At 44.0% G+C, this 26586-nt stretch overlaps 1 protein-coding gene across 3 annotated transcripts in view; it reads right to left on the reverse strand.

Annotated features, from left to right (window-relative positions):
* The window catches only part of LOC124188791 (cell surface glycoprotein MUC18-like), a 40203-nt gene that overhangs the window by 1804 nt on the left and 11813 nt on the right, over positions 1–26586 (reverse strand). For 2 of the 3 annotated variants that reach the window (XM_046581650.1, XM_046581649.1), the window contains exons 2-11: positions 26134–26418; positions 12696–12828; positions 12268–12491; positions 7034–7426; positions 6675–6826; positions 4374–4524; positions 3974–4104; positions 3449–3717; positions 2509–2747; positions 69–146 (exon numbers count right to left, since the gene is read on the reverse strand). In XM_046581650.1, coding sequence (XP_046437606.1) covers positions 69–146; positions 2509–2747; positions 3449–3717; positions 3974–4104; positions 4374–4524; positions 6675–6826; positions 7034–7426; positions 12268–12491; positions 12696–12828; positions 26134–26287 — 1924 coding nt within the window. In that variant the 5' untranslated portion in view covers positions 26288–26418. The remainder of the gene's footprint in view (positions 1–68; positions 147–2508; positions 2748–3448; positions 3718–3973; positions 4105–4373; positions 4525–6674; positions 6827–7033; positions 7427–12267; positions 12492–12695; positions 12829–26133; positions 26419–26586) is intronic. The other variant, XM_046581651.1, reaches the window with a different exon arrangement.

Here is a 26586-nt window from a genome sequence, read left to right on the forward strand (position 1 = left end):
GTAGTTTGTGCCCAAATTGTTACGTGGGCTTACTATTGCATGCCTTATTAACTGTTTTTTAAGCTCACCATTGGAACTGCATGAAACTTGGATGCTGTCGGCCGTTTGGTTGAGTACACTGCAATTTGACAAACTCTCGGGCGGACCTTGTGATTGATCAAATTGAAATTAGAGTGATGCGTGTGCCCGCTTTGGTTTGCTTGTTATCACACACTCGAGTTGACAAATCAAATCATTCAACTGAGAAATCACAACAAGACAAACAGCACTGCTGCTGCTGCAGGCAGGCCGAATTTGAGGGGTTACAGAATAACATGCACACGTCAACAATCCAACTCCCTCTCCGTCGTCTTTTTGTTTCTGTTTTTTATCTTTCCCCACTCAACCATTTCTTCTTTTTCTTGGTAAAATCCTAAAATGTCTACCGTCGTCAAAACTTAGGGTTTTTCTTTTTGTTGTTCCCATATTTCCTGATTCTCTTCTCTCTCTCATTGTTGAGATGTATATGCCTTGCTGCGGTTTTTGCCATTTAATCGGTTTACCGTACATGTACGGCTTTTTTAAAATCTCAAAATCCCTACACACTGCTAAAAAAACCATTGTTATGTAACAGAAACCAGCAAATCTCATAAATATACTTTTAGTTTAATAGGACCCCTATACCTTTTCTTTTCTTTTTTTTTTTACTTTAAATGAAAAATGAAATCTAGCCTAAGGGATTTACATTTCTTCGCCAAGTCCCATCACCTGGAAAGGTAGAAATGCATTCGACCTCCGGCAAAGTAGCAATAAACATGGGGCCTACTGCACACACAAATTATATATATCCGTTTCCGGTTTCATTTCTTCCGTAGACTAGCTGAGCTAGATCAATTCTTGTGTGAATTTCAAGAACCGCCATTATATATTATTATCAACTCGCATGGCGGTTGAATTGTTGAAATTTGGACTAAAAATACTAGGCTAAAGGGGAGCTTGTATTATTTGGCGAATCAAACTAAAAAGTAGTCACGCAAACCGACATGCACGTTTTGAATTGCGTTTTGTTTTTCAAAAAAAAAAAAAAGAAAAAAAATCGTTGATGTGATGCCCGCCTTTATGATGATTTCTCTCCTTTTTTGTTAGCCGAGTTCGTTAGCAGCGCCGCACGTGTGAACGTGAATGTGCGTGCGTATTCTATTGTCTCACCATTTTTTATCTACTTCCTTTATATACAGTCATCTGCTGCCACAAATAAAAAAAAGTGGTCCTTTCTCTTGGTTATATAAGGTATTAGTGGCACGTGTGGACGTGACAGACGGAGGAACTTGGCTGTATGTGTCACTTGGGCGCGGCTGTTAGCCTCAAAACGGAAGAGAATGATTTAAAAATAAAATAACACGCGAACGTGTATGCACACACGCCAAATGAAAGGAAGAAAGAACGAAAAAGTGAATAATTTCGTTTCGGATTTTTTTACTGCGGATAAAGGTGAAGAAAAAAGAGAAAAAAAAAGTGGTCGTGCGTAGGTACTTTTTCCCGTGCCGTTATTTAATCAGATATCTTCCCCTCTATTTTTATGGCCATCTTTGGCATTCACAGTTCTATACATAATCCTTGGAAAAAAAGAGGGAGGGGAGTCTTTCAGTGACGTGAAAGTCGACTATAGACGTCACGAGGAAAAAATATATTATCGAATGGTTGAAATATTCGTGAATAAATCCTTATCTCTCGAATAGCTAAACTATTCAAGAGAACGGAAGTTCCGAGAAGTCTAGTCTACCAGGAGAGACGAGATTTTCCGCAATGTGTCCCTACCGATTTTTCCTCAAAACTCTTCCTCCAACCAAACACAATACAAGTTGCACACCTCCTACACGCTCCCCCGAGAAGCCGTCATCCAAATTTGAACATACGACCTATTCACAACTATAAATTTCCGATAAGGTTGTTCCGACTTTTTGAGTGCCACGTGTAGCCAACATCACCTGTGCTGCAGCTCAAATAAGTAACAAATAATAATTTAAAAAATGTGCCATTTTCATCTGGCGTCTATTAATCATCGCTAGGTTGGTCTCTCTCTCTCAAGAAAAGGCCTCAAAGTCTTTCGAGGAAGGAGAGATATTACACAAAAAGAAAAAAGTTTTCCTATTTCCACTATTCAAGAATGGGGAGAGGGGGCCCTTCATTTGCGCATCGCCTGATGCTCTTCGAAGAATGCAAGAAAACGACGACTGCTGCTGGTGGTGTATGGCTCAACTCTAATTCGTTGCCAAGTCAAGAATGCTCAACGGCTCTTTCATTAAACTCGTGTTGCATCAGGCGTCGCGACTCTTTTACGACTCGCTGGCTGAAACATTGGCCCTGAATTTCCGCACGGCCGGCAGTCACGCTGCGCCCGGCGCTACACTATTTGACGGACAAAGTCGCAAATTTTCCCGACGACACACATTGTGTGTAGACACATATACTATATAGACATAATACTGCAAATACGCTATAAAAGGGCGAAATAATAAAAATGGCTACCTGCAGGGTAGAAGCGAAACAGGCACGGATCCTGTTGCCAGCCGAGATCGCTGTAGGCCCAACACGCCAACGTCCCGAAATCCGCTTCTAATTCGGGACGGAAACGAAGGGTCTCTTCGTTGGTCGATGATGACAAAGTTACCAACGGGCTGCTGCTGCTGCTGCTACTCATCGCCGTCGACGATCCAGGCGATCCGGCAATTATGTCCCGCCAGCCCCGCGTCGTGTTCAATGCCCATCTGTCACACACACACACAGCACAAGGAGTAAAGGATTTTCATTAGCGATCTGAATTGGACCGACTCATCTATATAGGGGCGTCGTTAACGATTCAGCGCGTTTCAACCTGCCCACCATTCGCGTAACCGGTTACGCAAATGGAAAAAAGTTTTGCGGGAGGGAAATAAAAATTTGCCTGTCGCGAGATAATAATGCAATAAGGTAAGCAGAGCGTGGGTATATTAAATCAGAATGGATTCCGGATGGGCCAAGAAAATCTTTTTAAGTGACTTATTCCGCATTCTCCAGCTCGTTCACTCAAAAAAAATCGATCGGATGACGTGGGGATTGGCGGCGGCGGGAAACACGTGTAGACTATATACGGGTCCCGCAATCAAGAAGGAATGACGGATAGACGGGAGAGTTACATAAAAGACCTCAGCTCCTCTGGTCGACCCTCCGTTTTTATGGCGAGTCAATCATCCACGGGGAGAGTGTGGGTAGATTGACGACGGCCGGCTTCCAAATGGGAGGGCAAAAGCGTATAAGCGGGGATAAACGTTCAATTATTTGAGCAACAAACAAGTACACTGGTGGGTGAGGGCGAGCGAGGCCTGCGCCCGTTGCTGTAAAGCTTTACTCAGACCGCCTAATCGAACACGAACAAGAACATGTCAAACATTTGTGGGCTGGCGTTTCTCCCAGCTCTGTATGTATATACCTGTATTTGGTGGGAAGCGGCAGGGCATCGACGGAGCACGACAGGTTCAGGAAATCGCCCCGCTCGGCTCCGCGAATGTTCCTCGACGGGTAGCGGCAGACGGGAGTGTAGCGGACCGTCAGCGGCACCAGGTTGCTGGACCCTTCGCCACGAGCGTTGACTCCGACGCACTTGTAATGGCCGCTCCTTTGGCGAGTCAATCCTCGTAGAACCAGACTCTGGTTGGACATGATGATCTTGGCGCTGGCATTGTACACAAGAGTCCGATCCTGGAAGCCGCGAAAGAGAAACGAAAAAAGAAAACCAAAAATTGATTTCAAAAAATATTTGTGTCATTCCCGGGCCGTCCTTTGGGCTGTTGAAACCATCGTTTGTGTGCTGTGATTGTTTTTATGTCAAAGTCCTTGTTAGTTTCGAATCTCGTCGAGTTCTCAAGAAGTTGACGAGGATAGAACGTGTGTAAAAGTCAAGGTTCATATCGCTGGAGCGCCATTCGAGTGGGCCAGGCAGGTATGTCGGACTAACCTCATGTTTCCACACCAGACGAGTCACGTCCGGGTTGGCCTGAATGGAGCACTCGAAGTAGACATCGTCACCCTCTTTGATTGAGTCGGCTTTGAAGGTTGGGCCGAGGCGCAGCGTTGCCATCGGAGCAACTTGAATCGATCCAGTGTTCGGTCCAAAGGATGGCGGACGGACGGACGGGGAGCCAGGAGCCACCGGAAGCACGTAACGATTGCGGGAGAAAAAAAAAAGAGAAATGAGCGACTCCATTTCAAGGGGGAAAAAACACACAGGCGAAATAGAATGACAATTATGATTGTAAGATCCATTCAATGTGTTCACAGTAGAGCAGAGCAAGGATCGCGATTATCAAATAACGTGCTCGATGAGAGATCTTTTGTGATGAGGGCGGTGCACCTACATTGAACATCCAGGCGGAGGAAGTCTTCAATAGCGCTGGCTTCCAACAGGCGATTGGAAGCCCGACAGGTTAGCGTCCGGCCGTTGTCCTCTTTGGTGAAGTTGGCTCGGAAAACGCTCGTCGTCAAGTTGCCCTTTTCGTCATCAAATACCTGCCAGGAAAACGTGACCAGATAACAATAAGAAAGGAGACGTAATCATCGCCCACCTCCCAAAAGAGAAATGTCAAGATCTTTATTCATACACGAATAAAGTTGAAAAAGACTGGCACTGTGTACGTGACCGGCGAGTAAAAAAAAAAGAAAAAAGTTGCCGTTCGATTGTAACTTTCGATATAAGTAAAGTAAGTTGCACCCTCGATACAAATTGAGACAAAAGTCTGAAAAGCTGTACCGAGACTTGTTCTCTTATTTCTTTTACAATGTACAACATTGATTTCCAGTGGGCGTCTGCTGGACTCTCCGAAGATCTTGAAAATTGCACACTAATTTTAATTGCGCGAGCTACCGGAACTTATCGTCTGAATATTCCAAAACTCACGCATTGAAATTTTTGACTGCAGTACTTAGCAGTCAAGTTTGAACAACAAAAGATCTGGTGTTGGCTAGAAATCTCGACTGTGAAAGCTGATTTTTGTGTGTTGAGAAAGTACTACTGTACTGTACAACATCGGCTTAAAAAGAGTTCGTGCGTCATGGAAACAATAATCCAGCGTTAAATAAGAAACAAAGGAAGTAAACATGGAGGGCGAATAAAGAGAGACCGAAATAATCCAAAACGCACATTTTACGGTAGTCTTCTCGCATTTACTGTAAAACGAACGGAATTTTCATAGAAGGTCACGAAAAACACACGAGAACGAAGCAAGTATGAAAGGGAAGTTTGCGCAATCAGAGATGCCGAAGCCTAGCAGACAAAATGAATAAAAGAAACGGTAAACATGGAAATAAAACAAGACCTCTTCACCCACCGGGAGTAGAAAAAAACAACAACACCCCTCCACCCCCCTCCCAAAAAAAAGCATTAAAAAACAAAAAAGGGACGAACGACAGGAGAGACAGGGTCCCCTTAGCTCTTGGTGAATTGATTAGATTTGTGTGCTGCGCATGATATTATAGTACTGGATGTGGTGGATCGTGTGTGTGTGTGTGTGTGGGGCGGTGGTGCTTTCGACTGACAGTATAGCGCAAATATATAATGGAGAGACAAGAGTTCGATCCGTCTCTGTCCCGTGCGGGATTTTCCGGCGAAATGGGGACGGAGAAAAAAAAAGCAGACAGAGAGAGAGATGCTGGATTTGTTTTTTGTTTTTTCTAGAAAAATATAGCGGCATCTCCTCTCTCTATCACTGGCGACTGAGAAAAGAAAAGAAAAAAAGAACCCATCACTTTCATCAGCGTTAAGGGCGGAATCCTTTCCCCCCATCTCTCTTCTACTGTCAAATAAGAAAAATTGGAAACCATCTCGTAAAATCATCCATATTTTTATGATTTGCATTCGAAAGAATAAAGTCTACTCTCCCCTTTTCCCGATTGTTTATCCAGAAAGACTTGCTCTTGGCCAGGTAAATTAGCCTCCCAAGTGCGCACGAAACATCTGCACTGCTTCCCGTGTCATTTTCTCGGAGCCACGAGATAACAAAAGTGTTTTCTATGGAACAAAAACGAGTCGATGATATCGATTTATCGGATGTTCGGAAAAAAAAAGAAACTCGAAAGAACAAGAATGACATTTCGTTTGTTTACCTTTGTTTCCCCCCCCACCCTGGCCTTCCCTGGCCACCACATCACATGACATTTACATTTTTTTCAAAGTCATAGATATTAGTAAAGTTTTCTTGGTCGGCCCAAACTTAAGACGTCGTTATATTATATAGAGGGAGAAAAAGTAAATGATGAAGAACGGGAAACGTAATGTTGCCACGACAGCGGCGTCGTAACGTCACACATTAGACGGGCATGGGCGTTGGATTGACAAGGTCTCCTCCCTACAAAAACGTAATAACATTTCCGACCGATGGAAATCTGCATTCCTGAAAAGGTGAGCACCACTAGCGTCGACGCTGTGAACTTCACGGCGGAGGCGGTCATGAATAAGGCAAAAGTACCCCGCCAATATCGCACGCAGACGGACATTGTGTGGGATCATTTCGTGATTGGACGGGACCCATAGGGGGGGGGGGGGGATAGATCCCCCTGGCAGGCTGGCTGTGGCTGACGAGGCCTAGAGCCATCTCAAATGCTCGGGTACGCCGTAGCGTACGTAAGACCGTGAGACAGCACTGAGTGCAGAGTGCGCTTACCTTGTAAGAAGAATCCGAAAGACGAACATTGTCTTTCCACCAGCTAATGGATGCAGCTGGACGGGAGCCGAACGTCTGGCAACGGATCTCGCTACTCTCACCGGCTACGAATCGGGTTTCCACCTTGGAGATATCCACTTTCAATGGCGGTACTAACGGAAAAGCACAAATAAAAAAACAAACAACGGATATAAAAATACAAAAAGGTCTATACCATCCACCCACACACACACGCACTATCGCGTTGTAGGTGCTTATAGTACGTACAGCGATAACTCTAACAGAAGCAATCATATACGGACAACAAAAAACTAAACACACGTTAAAATGTTGTTGTTTTTTTTTCTTTTTATATTTACGTTGAATGTCCAGGGTGACAGTTTTAGTCTTGGGTGCGCTGGCACGGCTGTTTGACGCTCTGCAGGTGAACTGGGCGTCCTGGTGGGATCTATTAAGCGGGCCGACCCTGATCTCGCGAACAATGATTCGCTGTTGTTGCAGCAATGCGTTGGCGTCCGGATGTTGGTCGTTTAATATGCCATTTCCGAGTTGGAGATCGTTGTGCATTTCCAGGAGGCTGGTCGTCGAGGCGAAGCGTTGGCCGTTGGTGTACCACTCGACCTCCGGCGAAGGTTTGCCGCCCGTCACGTGACACTGCAGCACGGCCCATTGTTTTTTCTTCAACGGCCCCAGTTTGGCTGAGCGGATTTCGCGGCCCGTTTCGTCCGTGATTCTCGGTTCCGACGGCGACACTGTGACACATAAATTTCCAACAAAATAAATAAGAAAAAGAAGAAAAATGTACTACTACTACCAGCACTATATAGCCCATCCATTCATCCCCAACGGCCGCCGCCGCAAGTTTTATCCGCATATACAGTACGCGCAAAAAAGCCCGGGCCAACTTTGCAGGATCCGAACTTATTAGAAATAAAGATGGATCGGCTCTGCTTGACTTTAAGTGCATGCGGCGTAAGAGCTCTCTATTCAAATAAATTACTTAAATTACTGGGCGTTTTACGGAGGTTCACTCCCAAACATATTACATCTCTGCCGAGTGTGGGTCGAGAGAAAGAGCGCTGAGCGCTGGTGGGACGAGCTTTGTTTTACGAGATCGTTCACAACAATAATAGAGAGCGTAAATGTCATATATAAAACTTGGCGAGAAGATCCGGCCCCCTCAAAGAAAAGAAAAGGTTACAAAACAAAGGGCACAGAAGGCCAAGATTATTGTTGCACAAGAAAAATGGGCAAATGGCAGTTGGGTCGGGAAAATAGTGTGTCGGTTGACGAATAATCCACTCGACAGGCACAATAGGAGCGCACCGCCAAGTACTCGAGCCATTTGGGCCCTACGGAGGCGGACGTCAAAAAACAAGTGCAAGCGGAACGTCCAAGCTTTTAAACGACTCACTCCGGATGGTTAACCTTCTTCTCGCCCTTTCTGCGGGAAACAAGAAGAGAATAAACCACAACACAAGATTAGCGACCGTAAGACAAGGGGGGGGGGAGGGAGAAAGAGTAGCTAAATGGTATACAGGCGGTTATTTTCCAGTGAAACATTTTCTCTGTTGCCGTGAAGGTTACGTACACATGGAGCACCTACAGCATATAATAATACATCGCTGGAATGGGCTGAACGATATCTCTCAAGCCGGAGCGAGAAGAGTTCTTGTCGAGGGTCTTCAAGCGCGAAATTTCCCTGGAGAATAGCAGAGTTTGTTCTCTCGCTAGTCCGTGATGGCGAGACATCGAAACATGCCTACGCAAACTTCCATTTCTCTCTCTCTCTCTCTTATATTCTCGGCGGTGGACAGAAATTGCTGCACTCGGTCTCATCTTGCGGTCGTTTCCTTCTTTTCTTTTTTAGGATGTGACGTGCCGGGCAAGTACTTTGTGTCGCTTTCGGGGCGAGATCTTTTGACGGACCGTTATTGATGATGTCACTCGTCTGTCGGATTGCCATCCGTCATCACACGGCGACACATATACCGCAGCAGGGACAATTGTTTCCTCGAGTCGAATCATCAAACGATATCTCTCTCGCATCTCGGCCCGTTTCTCATCTCGCCACTGTCGCCAGCTTCGAGAGATTGACGCATTATGATTGGGATGAAAATTTCAAAAGCTGGAAAGCCTGCTGATGCTGCCGTGCGCGCCAGCCAGCTGTGTATGTGGCTGCTGCATTGTGCAGCACGACTATCATTATTAAAGGGTTTCGATGAAGATTGGATTGAAAAGGGACCTCCCTGGATCAATAGGAAGAGCTGCACATGTATACGACTTGATGCCGGCATTGATTTCGCTAGTATCGAATATCCTCCCCTCCCCTCCACCTCCCTGAAAAAAGTAGAATCTCATACAAAGGTAAAAAGACCATCTTCAGGACGAATTACAATCGAAAAGCGTATCGTTTCGTGAGCGGGCGCCATCATATCCATAATTGAACGGAAAAATACGTACGCAGTCGTACTAAAAGAACCAAAGAAAGAAAAAAAACGATACGTTGATGGCTCTTGATGGCGACGGTGGGCTATTGTCTGGCGTTTTCTCGCGTGGAAAATGAGAAATTCAATCCGTTGCATTGTACAGAAGAAATTACGAACCAGAAGAAAATGGTACTATACCAAAAATTCTACATTCATCATCATCGGCGGGAAAAAGAAGAAGAACTGAAGAAGAAGAAAAAACGGATCAAGTCATCGTCATCTCACGCTTCAACGGGAATGCGACGGGACAGTTACTTCGATTGTTTTTCCAGACAGAAAAACAACAAAACAATTTCAACTCGGGAAAAAGATGAGCGACGTTGACAAGAAAACGTGAGTTCCTCTTAGAGACAAATAATGAAAAGTGCAACGGAGGAAACAACTTAAGATTCAAAACAGATGCTTAATCTAAATACTGGAAAGAGGCCTGGGACGTCCATCACACCCCCGTCCCGCGTTTAAGCCCACAAAAGGGGAGAGAGGTGGGTGGGCGGGTGGAAAGAAAGAGGTGCAACGAATCGTGTGCATATATCTAAGATAGGACAGATGCTTTTCTCTTTCGATTTTCTACGAGAGAGACAGCGCGAATGACAAACAAACAAAAAGAAAAAAAAACAGGAGGGAACCCGTCTGGGATGAACAGACTCTTGCGGCCTCCATGGCGACGCAGATTCATCGACCTCTTTTCTTCTGCGCAAGGCTCCACCAATTCTCCCCCCGGCTCTCTGCTGCCTATACGACTCTAATACCACCATTGATGAATAAAAATCGAGTAGGACCGACATATTCCTAGGATAGGAGAGCCACGATGCCCTGTCAGGAGCCTGTCATGTTGCTCGAAAATATTTCAATCCAACGGCAACAGTCTGCTTTAATCGCCGTGTAAGACTCTCTGCTTGTATTAAAATGGAGAACACTTTCTTCACATGTCACGCAGCACGAACAACAGTGACAGGAGGGTGGAGAAATCGTCCAACACTCAAATTGATGTTGAATAACCGTCGGCGCAAAAAGAGCAACCATCATTGTCGCCCCCGAAGAATTCTGTCGAATTGAAATTAAAGTTTATAGACTGCTGGCGCGCGCTCACTGTATAATAGGAAGTCTCTTCATACAAGCCTAGTACAATCCCGTGTTCCTTTGTCGTTTTCTTTTAGCGCTTGATCGTATTCTTTTCATCATTTATATCTGTTTCTCTCCCCTCCCCCTCTCGCTGGTAGTGCCTTTCTCACGCACAGCGTCCCTAATAATCGTTACATCACAGGGAATGGGTCAAAGCCGGACTCGGAGCGGCACCTCATCAATTAGCGAGCCAGCAGTCTAGTCTTAATAACTGTTGGGCTTAGCCAAAGCCAAAAAAAAGCTAGACAACACCAAAAAAAGGGAGAAGGAAAGAAAGAGAATAGCTCAATAAGTAAATCCCACTGATAACATAAGCTGAAGTTGGGAAAGAGAAGACTGATTCGATATATACGTATATATATAAACACGCGAATATGCTTTGACCGCATTATTCTCGGATTTTCGTTGAGATGTGGACCGAGCCAATTTTCGGGAGGGAATTTGTGTTTATTTTTCTCCAACAACTTGATTCTCATTATCGTTTGTCAGTTTACCGAGATCACCAAGCCAAGGATCGCGCGTAAAATATTAAGGGGGAAAACTTTTCATGCCAATCAATGTGGATATCTAATTAGCTGGACAGCAGCAGATGGAAGGTCACTGGAGTCCGGTCAAAAGTCCACCCGGAGACAAGAAAGATGTGCGTTCAGAGTTGAGAAGATTACAAAAACATAAAACCGGTAGATATACGTATACTATAAAGGGACCCGTTGAATATAAGATTCTCTTTGAAAACTGGGGGGTTGCTTGTTCCTTGCTGCTTTTGTTAGCCAAGCGCGAACAACCGTCACGTTGGCTCAAACGTGCTCGTTGGCAGCGGATAACTCGAATCACGGACTGATGACTCTCACCTTCTCTCAGTGCGTACAAGACAGCAGCAAAACTTCTAGATGCGATCCGTCTCCTGCTCCTGCCTTTGAAATCACTTCAGTGAAATAAAAGTTCAAAGTCAAAATCCTCCGTGACATCATCAACCAACCCCCCACCCACCACCCAGTCCCTAGCTTTGGCAGTTCACAACTGGGGGAACAAGTGGGACTTCTTGGATTAGACTATAGACGGAATATATATATATATACAGCAGCTCCCCGATTTTCCCTCTTTCTTTCTCTATCTCTCTCTCTCTCTCTCTCTCTCTTTTTCCTGTACACGTAAATATATACGTATAAATATACGAAGCGACTTTTGTTGTCGTTCGATTCCAAAATGGAAAGTGTGTATAGTAGCCAAGAGTTTAACCGAACAAAGCGAAAAGTGGGATAGAATGGGCGGATACAAAAGACCAAGAAAAAGGACGCTGATGACAAGAGCCAAGAGGGGCAACTTGTGACTTTTAAGAAGACCTCATCGATCAGTTCCAACGGCTTCATCCACTGGCGTATTTCCTCTTTTTGTTAGGTAAGAAAGAATGAAGAAGAAAAAAGAAGTCGCCATTGTCACGACTGAATAACAGCCAAGAGTTTGAACCCTTGGGGAGGGTAGAAAACGAAGTATATAGCCGTAAGAGACGTAGACATAGGATATATCTCAAATGTGAGACACTATAGTCGATCGAATCGAAATTCTAGGCCTTTTTTTTCTTAATCTTTCATTGAACTTTGATTATTCATTCTTTCCTCTGATTCGCTATGGCGGCAATCGATTCTGGCGTGCAGCGATCAAATTTTAGGATGGCGTCGCTCTGTATAAAGCAGTGGTTCGCTAATTCATTCGACAATAAAAACACAGAGCCTACAGAACAGTTCCTGGAGAAGCACTGCCTTAATATACCAGCAGCTATCCCGAATGCAATCACCGAATAATTCACCGCCTTCACCTTTGAAAATGTGCGAGTCGAACGTATAGCTACTACGTACGGCGACTAAAATCTATTATTTCTAGTTATTTTAGACGAGAGGCTCGTATCGTGAATGTTTCAAGTCAATTAACTCGGCCATGAGACGAGGGAAAAGTGCGACAGACACAGCAGCGCCGGCACTCACCTGTGACATTCAGTTGAACTCGGAAATGGCGGGCGGGTGAGTTCTTGAAATCCACACGGCAGCGGTAGATGCCCTCGTCGGCCAAGGTTGTCCCGTTGATAATCAAGTGACCTTTGCTGGGGATCTGCCCGTGAAGAGAGAATCGAAAATCGGCGCGCAGTCCAAATGAAACAACTTCGGACCAACGCCGGCCCATCGAAAGTGGCTTTCCGCGAGCATCGAACCTGTTTCGAGAGAGGGGATGATAACAAAGCAGAAGAGGGCTATTGTATGGTGTGCTGTTTGTCGGTTTCCATCAGTGTAATGAACAGCACACAAACGAAATGAAACGGATACAGCTCATATAGTATACTCGGATATGACGGTGACTTGTTACAGACTTGCCAAAGTATTGTATTCACGTGCTGCCTTACAAATATATTACTTACGTGTAGATCGGCTTCTTGTTGGGTTCGAGGAACCAAACAACAAGGTAAATGGCATCGTCCAATGACGGCAGACTCATATCACATGGCAGGATAGCTGAACCACCTTCTATCACTTCCAATTCGCCCAGAGACACTGCAGAGAAACCGGTGTCGCATATAAATGGAAAAGAAGAAAAAAAAAACAACAGTCAAATAATAATATTTGTCAAGTTAATTCATTTCCAGACTATACGAGGTGATTGGCAGAGAAAGAAGGGAGGTATCCTGGGCAAGTCAAAGAAGATATTAAGCTTGTCGTTAAGGTAAAAGTAAGGTGACGAGTTATACGGAAACGGCATCCGCATCAGCCACTCCCGTCAATACGTCCTCTTTTATATAATAGCGGCTCACCTGCTCGCACAGGGCCATCCTTCAAGAATATCCAAGTACACTCGGTAACCCATGGTAACAAGCAAAGGTACATATACTTGTACTACTATTTATTATGGACGACGGCTGGACCGAGTGGCAAAAGGTCAAGATGCGGAAGAAAGAAATGGAAACAATGTAGGCAAAAAACAAGCTAGCGTAGATATATGCTTTTTACGCTAAACAAGATTGGCTTAGATATTCCGCACCAGTGTCAAGAAAAACAAGCAGCAGCCAAAGAAAAAAACAAAATTCGATAACACACACACACATAAAAAAAAAGAGAATGCAATAAGATGAGGCGAATCGAGTCATGGACAAAGACACTGTGAAGTGTAATTGCACCCAGCACAGAGATTGACTGTTGTGCACGGCACTTGGGCGACGAATTCTCCGTATTCGAAAGTTGATATAGTGGCGTCCTATACGTCTGGAGTAGTACACAGTTTGTCGAGAGAGAGAGAGAGAGGAGATATATGCCAGGAGGAAAAAAGAAACGAGGGTCCTACTGTTCATCCAGTCATATATATATATTTGAAGTGTATCAATGATCCTTCAGAAGATGCTTATTAGGTTGACATGTATTGCGCCTTTCACGCTTGAATTCCCCGTGCGCGATGAAGACAGTGGCGCGGAGAGAGAGAGAGGTATACAGTAGTATTGATTTAGGCTCTGTGTCATTGTGAGCCCCAATGTGCAAACGTCGAACATTGGAGCCAATATAGGCCTATAGTATATATATATATATAGTATATAGACTATAGCAGGATGTGCATTACATTGTGTGGGTGAGCGGTGAGCTGGTATGTAGACTCCAATAGTATTTAATGGCTTTTTTTCTTTTAAGAGAAGCCGAAATGTCGTTTCTGTTGATTGCTTTGCTTTGCTCATTAAAAGTCTATAGTCTCAGAAATCGGCAGAAATAATAACCGAGAAATAATAATAAACCATCACATTTATTAAAAAACATTACGAGCGCTGGTTCAAACGTCACAAAAAATTAAAGTTTGTTTTTTTCGCAGTTGAAAGTATTGCCCGGCACCATCGAAACTTGGTCGGATAAAAGGAAATGAGCAAAAAATCTAACGCGGGCTACTAGCATCAGCCTATTAGCTGTTTCGTTAAACAGGCCGACTTCGCTTTAGTTTTCTCCGTTTTCGATCAAAAACTTGCGCACTATGGCGAAAAGTTGCACGTATCCCAAAAAATACACGAGAGAAACCAGCAGCAGTAAAAAAAAGGGGGGTGGGCAACAAGTTCTTCCTCCCTATACGTACACCCAAGTTGCAAACTTTCGGCCATCAATTTCGATTTCGACACGTTGCTGGCTGCATAATACGTACCCGATTTTTTCGTACGCAACTTGTCGACTCTAATCATTTCCAAAGTCGACAAAAAGGACCGTTTCCATTCGCTTTGTTGGGCGGGAATAGACGGTTGAATTCCGATACAGTAGGCATATTGGCAATACAAGAAGAGCATCACGCTCGCATCAAGCTACAACATGGTCTAGAATATGATTTCAATAGAAGCACGTTTCGCCATGAATGGGCACATCCATCTGTAAACGTACAAGAGATCGTGCGCTACATGAAATTGAAACTCGAGGATCGATTTGTAACATTCAACTATTGTATAACCCGCTGACTCATTTTTGGTTGAGCTTTGACCCCACAGCTCGATAATATTTATCTCAAATATAGTGGCCATCAGCTGCTCTTTATCAAAGAGCTCTTTGGGAAAAAAATATACGGTATATAACAGGTCCCAGGTCCCTAATCTTTAATAGTCGACACTGCTTTCCCTTGAATTCTTGAGTAAAATGGAAGAAGAGAAGAAAAAAAAAAGAAGAAGAAGAGGAAGATGGAAACCACCTATTTATATTGCTGGTGTCGCAGTGTCGTCGTTTGTCGTGCCCATGGCGACAATATCAGATGGGAGAGAGCCAGGGAGCTTTGTACACTGTTTATTTTTATATATACAGAGTATATATGGCGAGGTTTGCTGTTCTCGATTTTGTGTTATATACCGGCACCGCACACTCAAACACGGGCAGCAGACAGGAGCAGAGTCTAAAGAACGACGGGCTCGTCAAGGATAAAAAGAAAAAAAGAAGAAGAGATTCTCCTTCCATTTGGCTGATTGGATCACGTCACACGAGTAAGTAGCTAGGGGCGTCTTCATCCTCAGATCCTTCCATTCAGTCCACGGAGGGAAACCAGGTGTATCCGCTTCACACCTTTCCGTCGACTGGCAAAGTTAACATCTTGGCCAAGAATAATATCCCCCCGCTTTGATTTTTCTTAAGACACGTCCTCTCCCCAAGATGTCGGGATATACGGTCAGCAACGAGTGGACTGCTGTTCGGTATAGTCTATATTACGTACACTGTGAACCGCAAAAAAACAAAAACAACGTAGCAACAGTTTTTTGTTTTTTTTTCTTTTAGAAGAAGAAAAACCAAACAAAAAACCCGGATACACTAGCACAAACAGCAAGATCGATGATTTGATCACGAACTGGGTGGGTTTCTTTATGTCCTGCATCTACTGGCATATTGTTGAGAACAACGAGTCAATGATATCATATCGATATGGGAGAGCCACAGCGCAATCACATGTTTCGGTCGCCCACATATCCAGCTAGCCCTTTCCAATCATAATGAAAAAGTGCGGGGATGACAGACGCAATAGATTATTGATTGGACCAAGCTCCGCCGTCACCACATCTGAGCCGCTTCTCACAAGGCAGTGCGGCGGATACTGAAGGATCAAGTCTCACAAGCCTAAAAATTAAATTTTCAGAAATTTGATGGTTTCTTTAGCAATTCTCTTTGGGTGGCATGGCAACGGCTTGCCCACTAAAGATGCTGATGGAATCGTACGAATTGAAGAGAAAGAAAGAAAGAAAGAAAGATAAAAATACGATAAGACATTCAGAATTTCTAATGTAGCTGCTGGAGCGGGACTCGGGGTTCTTCATCGACATGGGTGAAACACATTCGTGCGGTTCCACTTCAACAACTAACTCGTCGTCACACCAATCGATACTCAGCATCAGCAACGTCTGCTGGAAACTACACACCTTCGCCACCAGCTTTTGTTTGGACGGGGAATCTGAAATGTCCCTTTCATTCAAAATGCACAACGCTTGGCGATTAATAAAATATCTTATACAACCCGTCAAATAGCGAATAAATTAAACTTTGAAGACCCAGGCGCGTTTTGAAGACCTGAACAGAACACGCTAAGGCGATAGATTGTCCCATATTCAATAATCAGTGAATTTTAAATTTTATTTCAAGTGTGAAGCAAACGTCAATGCAAACAAAATGAAACCTAAAAAACAATACAAAAACAGTCGCGGAATCTTCCTTCTCCATTTATAGTCGTTCAATGTACTTAAAGCTATATTTGGAATTCGTGCCCAATGGATCCCACGCAAAATTTCGCAAGAGCTACGTACTTTTGGGTTTACGTAAGCTACTTTTGGGGGGGCTGATGTTGCGTTTCTCTTAGCTTTTATGTAAATCTGACCATCTTTTATACAACAGGGGGTTATAGAGAAGGCAAATAAATCAATTTTAAATGTGTTATGCAACAAGACACGCATAATATTCAAAGGCTATACCTACAGAGTATAGGGCTCGCGACCGTAGACCGTATACGGTGAAAGAGTGGAAGTTTTTCGAGGCGTATGATTTCATTTCCGCATAGAATAGATCGGGTGCGTAATTCGTTTTTTAGCGGCCCGGACTACAGCCGGTTGTCGGAAGCCTCGAGACATAATAAATGTGAACATCAAAGTGGCTGTGTCAAGAGACGAGGGCAGAGGGAATTAAGCAAGAGAAAAGAAAAAAAAAAAGGGAGCTGTACCGTCTCGTTTGAATTAGCCAGGGCTATTAACAAAGGCAGTTAAGATTCATTATAGTCAGTGAAGCGAAAGATTTCCAGAATAATCAGATTGTAAACAGGAACTGATTAGAGTTACTTTATTACTTTGTGCTGCCCTGCGTGTGCAGACAACGGGGCTCTTTGTTGAACATCGAACTGCCAAACAAAAAATCGAAACGTTTTGTTAACATCCAAAAATTTAATCATATGGGGCAGCTAGTAGTAGCAGCAACTCCACAGCAAAATCAATGTCCAATTAATCGACGAAAATTCATTTTTGTACACGCAGTATGTTTAGCGAGCAAATCAACGTCACTTCAGTAATAAAATGAACGATGAATGGGCATTTACTTATTTGAAAAGAAAAAAAAATGTAGCTCTCATTAAATGGGAGGGGCAAAAGCGCCGCAAAGTTACACTCGTCTATAACAACTGCGCCCAGAGAATTTGCCATGTTTCTTTGGAAAGGGGAAGAATGACGATACCATACGGATTTCTCGTTTGTATCTCTCTGTATTTTTACGGATGGGCAGAAAGGGAGTATGGGGGAAGACCACAATATCTCCCGTATACGTAGAGACAACCTCAAAAGCCCAATCTATCGATCCTGACCGCGTACCGTCCATATCAAAGCGGAGCGTTCAAGCAACAATAAATATAGCAAGAGCAAAAAAATAAAAATAAATACGGACGGAAAGAGAGCGGGAGGCGAATCCGGCCGAATGAATTGAATCAAATATTGTTGACTCGTTTGGATGATGTCAACAATATATTGGAATTCCCGGATAAAGAATGGCTAAACAGTAAACACGCAACCCTAACTCGTGCCAAGCTTATTTGGAGGGAGGGGGGGGGGGGGCTCATGATTGTGTGTACTACACAACCCCTACGCCCCTAGACTGACCCCATCAGCTCTGGATTTGGTTAACCTTATAACATTTCAAATTATAGAGTTGAGGAGGAAGACCCGTAGAACAGCGTATGGGCGAAAGCAGTGCTGAGCCAATGAAATGTTTCAGTGCTTTCTACCTTTTCCTGTAGGCAGCGGGTCGATACTTTCAATACCGCGAGTCTGCTGTGACATTTCTCAACATTTCTTCCCCCATCGATCTTGCCTTTGGGCCGTATAAAAGCTTTAAAGAAAGAGGAGGCTGTCATCTTAGCCATGCGGTCTCCCGCGAGTATCTCGAGATGCGGATGAAACGCTCGTCAGTCGCATAATAATAAAGCCTCCCACTCTTTTGTGTAAACAGCAAATTCGCCGAATAATCAAAAAACATATCTTTATGCCTCTCGATATCTCTCTCTCCAACGTCTTGTGAAGTTCACAAGTGCGGAAGAAATTCTGATTGCTGTATCAGTTATCAGTTATCACGATATCGACGTCACACACTCTCACATCGCTCTCCCTCACCCCCTTTTCTCAATAATCTCAAGGCGCAGAAAGAAGCAAACGAATTCCCTTAGGCTACAAGCTGCATGAATATCGTTTCATCAATCGCAGATTCGAGCTCAAGCAACATCGCGTCTTCAAGCCACAAGGTTCAATCAATTTCGACTCTTAAGCTCGGTCATGATTGGGCCGTCGAAGAGTCAAACAAACTTCCCAACGACCCCCGGTCGCAGGATACTGGCACTGCTTTTAAGCCCATCGTCACTCTTAGTTTTGCTATTCACCGGACACGGATCGTCAAGGATCACACCAGGAAAAAATGGCTAAGGAATAAAGATGCAGCAGAGAAGCAGCAGCAGTCCCAGCACCGCCTTGATCTTCTCCAGCTTAGACGAATACGTATATATATCCATGGCGACAAAGTATTTTTACCGTTATTTTTCGTTAAGAATGAACGGGGGATGGAAAGATTGGAGAGTGAATTGAAATGGACAAGACGGATGAGAGAGCCCAGGAAATGGGGAGGAAAAGAAAAGGACTCCTTGTGGAAATGGAGGAACCCAGTTTCTTTTCCTCTTCTTGTCCTACAAAGAAATGTCTAACTAATCAAAGGTGATCTGTATACGTATATCGCTCAACAGAGTGAGAGAATAATAAATAAAAAAAAAATGCATCGGTGGAATCAAAAAAACAAGAAAGAAAAGGGCACGGATCAAAGAGTTTTTTAACCAAATCGATGGCAATATACTCTTCGTTGGGTCAGTAGATTTACCTCGTGTTTCTTTTGACTGCTCTTTCATGTTTCCCTATCTGCCGTAGTTCTTCTCTCTTGACTTCTTCTATTATGTGTTCTGCAAGCTTCATTGATTTTGTCAGCACAGAGACAGCAGAAGCGGGGCGTATATATATGAAGTGGATGGGAGGGAGGAAAAAAATAGAATAAAGGGATCGCCTAGATTATTTGTTATTCTTTGCTATCTTCTACTTCTAAATGTATTCCGTTTGTGGAAGATACTCCCGAACTCTGAGGCCCGCTGGGGAAAACTACTACGCGAAAGATATTTTGTTTCTGCCTCTATTGTTTCGCCTTAACCTGATACCCGTTTCATTCGTCCCCTCGCATTACCGGAAAAGTCGACAACTTTTTTCCACCTTTTTTTCTTTTTGATTCGTTTTTTGTTTCTTTTTGACACACAAAACTGGACGAGTTGCCAACAGCAACCGGCGATTTCCCCCCTCGCGTTCTCATCGTTTATATTTCACTGTTGCCATCATGCGGGTCTTTTGCATGGCAGTTTAAAATTTGACACGATGAGCACCAAAGGAGTTTAGACGTCGACAATACAATCTCAATGGGAGGTTTTACAGCGGAAGCCATAAAAGCTAGCTGTCCGGGTCGTTACCACGGAAAAGCGTTTTATTGTGATAAAAGAAAAAAGAAAGTTCAATCACACAGAAAATACTACGAACGTGATCGATTCGGGAGGAAGTCGTCCGCTTTCAAACTTAATTCGATCCAACTACTAGATTGAATCTAGTAGATTCACTCGTTTCTGTATCTATTTCTCGGGTGGGAGATTGGAATACACAAGGAATCACAGTTCAACTTTCAATGTACCTACGGACGAATCGGAAAAAAGGCGCTTTATCGCGTTTTGAAAAGAATAACATATAACTGTGAAGAAAACGTTTAGCAGTCATAAGACCCTGACAAAGTTCAACGGGATCGGCCACTATTAGTTCCGCTTAAAATACCCAGAAAAGCTCAATGCGCTCTAAATTGTGAGCGGGATGGTGAAGAAAAGCAGCTCGACTAGAATTACACATTTGAAGGATAATAACAAACAGAAAGCAGAGACATAGTACATTATAACACTATAGCCACATTTATCCATCTTCACTGTAGAAGATTGCAGAGGCAGACAAGACACCCCACGCAGCTCAAACTCAAACTATTGATACACAACATTTTCATTTCACGGCGGCAATGTGTTGCCTGTTGAAACTTGTCTTTCAAACATTGATAGACTTCGCAGAATACAGAAGGTCAGACTCTCAAAAGTCTCTTGAGTTTTCACTTGGGCCGGGGCCATCAACTGGCGCGAAAGCCATCAGCCCAGCCAACTAATTGAGTCCGTTGCTCAAATAAAGAAAACAAGTGAACAAAAAGAGGAAGAAGACGAAAAAAAAAAAATAAGTGACAATAAGAGCGTGGGCAAGAAATGCGTTCCCAGAACAGACAAAGTATTTCCCGAAAAAGTTTTCCAAGAGGTTTCAAGACGTTGACGGTTGACGGAAGAGCGAATTGTCAGGGGGATCGCAATGAAAAACTGAAAAACATTTTTCAATGCATTCCCCTCTGCTAGCTGAAACTGAATAGCGACGTCAGACAGAGAGAGAGTGCGCTGGCAACACCAAACAATAAATTAATTTATGTCTCCGCTCCCCGCCCACTGGAAATTCCAGATTCTTTCCCGCATATTTAGCCGGATTCCAATACATCAGATCTTTTTTTTTTCATTCGCCTGTCTCTGCTGTAAAAAAAAAAAAAAAAAAAAAAAAAACACGCCCAAACAAACACCTGCGACTTTCATTTTATAGACGATGGTTTCATCTTCTCCATATATTAACCGAATTTAAATCGAAAATTTCATCCGTTCCCACGATTGGCTGTCAAAAAAGAGGAAAGCTGCAAAAAAAGAAAGACCAACAACAATAGCGCCGATAAATCAAAATTGTATCATCTCGCCATCTCGGAACTTTTTGAATCACGTCATAAAACGACAAATTCGAACCAAATGATATATATAGTGTGTACACCACGACCAGTAACGATAAAAAAAAAGTTGCCGTCCACTTTATCCGCCAGACCAGACCCGCACAACGACGTGCATCGAAAGTGATCGAAAGCTCAAAAAGACGATCACATATAAAAGATGGCGCAACGGAGGCGGCAGCGCTAAAGCCTACATCTAACAAGTGGCGTGCGGTGGACTAGCAAGACTTCCTATATAAAGCTCTGGTCTATATGCATGCATGCTCTGCATAACTAGATGATCTAAATCCATATTCAGTGTCTAAACGGCTTCGTTTGTCAAATATTTGCTCACATGAATTTCAATGAGATGTGCCAGCAGAGACGAAACAGAAAACATTCGCACCCCCCTCCTTCGACTGAATGCGCAATGCCCTGCATGCAAAGAGACTACACCGTATACGAACGTAAAAAAAAGGCAGAACATTTCGGTTTTATAACGCTTGTGTCTGGGAAATGGCGGAGAAAAGGGGCCGATTGCGCGTGGGATGAATTTCTACAGGCGCAGTCAGGAAACATGGGCGACGTAATTGTATTTCCATTTTCCCTTTCCCTGGGCTGAAAGAGCTTGGGTTTTGTTTTTGTTTGTGATTTCTGTCTGTTTCTGTCTGGAATGAATCGAAAACAAGCGGGAGGCGATAAAGTCGCTGCAGGGGGGACTTTGGGGAGAACAACAATCCCGTCCGCGCACATCCACAATCGTCAACACAGCTTCAGAGTTACGGCAGGATTTTTTGGCCCGTGTCAAACAAGCTAGGCGCTCCGCCATCCAGCACGTCGAGTAGCAATTGGATAGGGCGGGAGGGCGCGGGTGTCGGCAGCCAATCAACAACTTCAAACCTCAACATCAATAGTTGCGGACGGAGGGGAATGCGGTTTTGAATTCCATCAACTCTCAATCCCCCTCATCCCCCCCCCACCATCCCCCCTAACAAGGAACCATGGAACCCTCCCCCCCCCCCTTACATATATATGCATTGCTTTCCGCCAGCAGTCCCCGTTATATCCCTTGCGGGGTCGGATTTTCAACTCACGCTCGGCTCCCTAATGGAACTCGGGAGTCTGACATTCTTGACGTGACTCGAATCGGGAGGATGTGAGAGAGAGAGAGAAAGAAAAAATATACATCAGACAAAAGCCAGTCAGATGTGCCCAAAAAAAACTACGGCGGATGTACAGTCGCGTTTTTTCTCTGTTGCTCGCACGCTCTCGCACACGTCACAGTATGTATGCAAATAGAGCAGTAAAGAACAGCACCAAAGTGGCAATGTACTATACATAAAGTTAACTGAACATGTAGGAGAATTTGCAAAGAGGAATAAAGAAGAAGTGGACTCTGGTGACGGCACTAGACAAGTAGACAGAATTTGATCAATTTTTCTACTGCAGGGAAAAGAGGAAGAAGATGTGAGGAATAAGAGATCCGCCTTAAGTGTGGGCGTTCTTACTAGAGTTGCTTTATTCAAGAGACCCCAATACTTGACACCCCAAAAAGAAAAAATGAAGCGATAGACAACTGTAATGATAATATCTGAATGCCTTCTACTCTCATTACTCGCGTGGGCTTGTTGAAAAATATTACGGGAATTGAAAGTCTCGGAGTATAACCTAGTCATATACGAAAGCCTTTGAATTGTTCAGACGGTTTTTCATTGAGTGCTACACCCACGCTAATTACATCTAGGGAGAAACAAGGCAAGGCACTCTCACTTGTATTGAGCGCCTCAGCCGCGTAAGTGACGTAATTCCACGTGAGAAAAACATCAAAGAAAAAGGTGAGAAACCAGACCAAACAAAACGAAACAAAACAAAAGGGAGAAAAAAAAACTATTCAATCGGCCAGCTGGTTTTTATGTGTGACGTGAAAAACTGACAAATGTTCACGCCTGCCATTAAGCTGCACTTACTTAATTGGAAAAAAAAGCTACCCTATTCGTCGCCAGTCCCTGTACCTACTGCCCTACACAGGAAACGGCAAAATTTCAATCCTGCTGGCCTAAAAATGGATAACACCTGCAACAGAACAACAGTCTCACCAGCTGCAGCGCCGCTCGCTTACTCTATATTAGACGTGCGTGCAACATGCACGACCCAGAAAACCGAGGGGAAAGAGAGGGAGAGAGAAAAAAAAAGGGGGTGCCGTGCACATAAAGGTAGCCCTTATTGCACACAATATTGTAGACCACCTTCCTTGTGTGGGATCAAACTTTCTGTAGCGGACGAAAGCTCATCGATTGCTGTTTGCTATAGGCACAGTCGTCTCTCTCCATTTGCCCGGCGCATTGACTTTCTGTCCTCGTTCACTATTTGATCTCAATCCAGAGTCTCAATAACAAATATCGACGGATACAAGCCCAGTTTCTCCGGCGGGGGTTTCAAATATCAACACAAATTTCACTAGAAAAAAAGAAGAGAAACACGAACCCGGGTGTCGGCGGATTCCGTTTTCAATAAAGACGGTTGCCATAAACAAAGACGTGTTACACGTAATAAAGATCCATTATTGTTCGATGGCGACGAGATAGTTGGCAGCACATTACTCGGCAAAGGAAAATCGTCCCGTCTCCACGGAACAGTCAACCAAGAGCGAAGTTATTATTTCTCTCCCTTCTCCCCCATTGCTTATTCATAGTTATCTCTACGACAACGTCTTTTGTACAACAGAGTTGACGTCAGAGGAGAAAGTTGAAGGATCAAGATTTCGGGAACACGAAAAGAAGACGCTATTGTTGCGGCACGCGATAATAAAAAAAAAATAAAGAAGAAGAAAAAGAAGAAGAAGAAGGAGTTGAAGAGTGCATGTCGTTGATCGTTAGACGACGAAGAGAAGAAGTCGGTAACGAGTGGAGCTGGTGCCAAGTCTCGCAATATATGACGGGAAATATCCCACGTGACTATGCGCCTTCTTGGCTCAGAGATCGGTGCCGCAGCGCCAGGTGCGACGGCAGCTTGACCCAGATGGCATGGCCGTCTAATCCCCCTTCTCTTCATCCTTTAATGAAACTGGACAGACACCGACTAACCCACGTACAGCAAATGGGATTGATTCCAGAACCTGCCCTCAAGTCATCAACTCGACCGCCGCCGTGTCCAATCTTCTGCTAGAATCGCTGACGATGGCTATCTTGTTACCTGCTCCGCTGTTGCCGGACGTGTCGATCGGCCGTTCGCGGTCTAACTATCTGCCCCAGCAAGCATGCGGCGCAAGGCTTCGCCAATCCAGGGCAGAGGCAAATGGGATGGCGGATGGCCGCACTAGAAGTGGCAGTCGAGTTACTACTACTCTACCTAAAACTAATCACCCACGCTTCTACTATGCTTTTATTTTGAAAGTTTGAAAGAGTTCGTCATTAATTCTGCATGTAAATTGAAATGCTCAGTCTATCCCTTTCTTCTGTCCATACGCGACGGCAAGGCGAACGTTGCTAAGCGGCGAAAAAGAAACTTGTTACTTTTTTTTCCAGTCAATATAAAGTTACAGTCAAATGTCTCTTTATAGTCTGCTTTTTATATTTTTATATTAGTACCAGATAGCCCTACTGCCCTAGTCGTTTTACATTATAAAAGAAGAAAAAAAAGTCTTCGTGATGACCACACACACCTGCTTTTGCACGGAAAGAAGACTAGACCGTTGCCAATAGCAACTGCAAGACCGTATCCTACGGCTACAACGCTGTACGTTTGCGTGACAAACGTTCATGTAAAATAGATATTCAATTGACCTAACAAGATCCTCGGGACCAGAAACAACCTGAAAAAATAATCACACGTTATATACTGTCCCTAACTACAAAAGACTTACTTTTTACGCACACGTCAGTGAAAATGACGACTTTGGCCAAACGGTAATTATTTCGGGCTGAAAGTCCAACTGAAAGATGAGTGAATTCACGTTTGCCGAGACAAAATATGGGCAATTTGTTTCAAAAGTTATGAATGTTTAGCCCAAGTTTCGTGACTAGTGTCAAAGTTCCAATTCACCCACGGGTGTGGATTTGATCTCGCACTAATAGAATACGTAATGAGGGTCTCTCACGTCTCGGATCAAGCTCATATAGGGCAAGCTCAAGCCCACAACTATTTTGGACCGACTCAGGACCGACTCTCATACGAAACAGTTTGACACCAAACTTAACACCACACCAAGGCGAGCCAAAACTAGAGGCAGAAACATCATGCAGAGTAATAACGAAAAAAAAAAAAAAACTATTAATTCGATCAAATGGCCAATATCTTAAGAGCTAGTCCTAGGGAACGCGAAAGCTAAATAGAAACATACAGCTTGGCATCTTCGAGTCAATTCCAAAGCAATAATCTGTAAGCTATTAATCATGTCCGGAAGTGACTCGAAGACCCAAGGAAGAGGAAAGGTCAACGTGCACCTGCTGCCCACCCACTAGAGTGAATACGTTATGAGAAACACTGTACGCCAGCCATAGTTAGTTGGGGAGAGAGAGGGGAGAGGGACTGCCTCTATTCATATTGATAACGCTACTCCGAGCGCTATATCAAGTCGATTAAAACATTCACGATGATGGGACCGAGTAGGGGTTGAGGAGCAGGAGGAAATAATTAAAGCCCTTCCTCCATCCCTATACGCACTCTAGAGCGTTGATGGGCCTGTGTGTGTCTGTCTATGCGCGTATGCCGAAGAATGCCGAAACGAAATGGGTTTGAGAGTGGCAACTCTGGTATTACTCAAACAGGGGAGAGGAATTCGTCCGTAAAGTGCAACTTGGAAATTAGAACCGAGAATCTAATACCGTAGAGGAGCTGCAGTAATGGGAGCGTGGATACGATACGATCGAGGTTCATGTTCATAAATATTACTTCCTTTTTTTTAAATGATTCCGCCATTGAAAGCAACCGATTGATCTACAAATGCGCACTCAGTGGTGGTCAAGTCAAACAAAGCCTTAAAGAACTCACCTGAGGATCTCTGAGTGTCAGACAGAGGTTGCTCGTTGGCATCGAAAGGGGGCCGAGGGATCTGTTGAGTCCTGACTTCATCGCCGTTGAGAGCAAAGACAATCGCCCAGACGAACCAGATGGTAACTCCTTGAGAAACTCCTCTGGGCTTCATGCTGGTCTCCGGAATCCGATCAGGTATAGAAACGTTTGTCTATGATGCAAGCAACCTGTCAAGTGTAATCGATCCTGTTGAACGTCTCGGTAGTTTTGGGTGGGCGACGATAAAAGTCGCAAGCAAATCCTCTGTGGGAAAAAACAAACAATAAAATTGGTTAAAAGATCAATTCGGTTAAAACCCCTTTTTTCCGTATTTACGAGATAAAATCAATGGCAAGGGACCTAATAGCTAAATGAAATTTTCTTCCTCTAAGTATGTTTTAATATATTGTTTTAATGCTGAATCATTCACGT

Source organism: Daphnia pulex, chromosome 2, assembly GCF_021134715.1.
Source record: "Daphnia pulex isolate KAP4 chromosome 2, ASM2113471v1".
NCBI lineage: Eukaryota > Metazoa > Arthropoda > Branchiopoda > Diplostraca > Daphniidae > Daphnia > Daphnia pulex.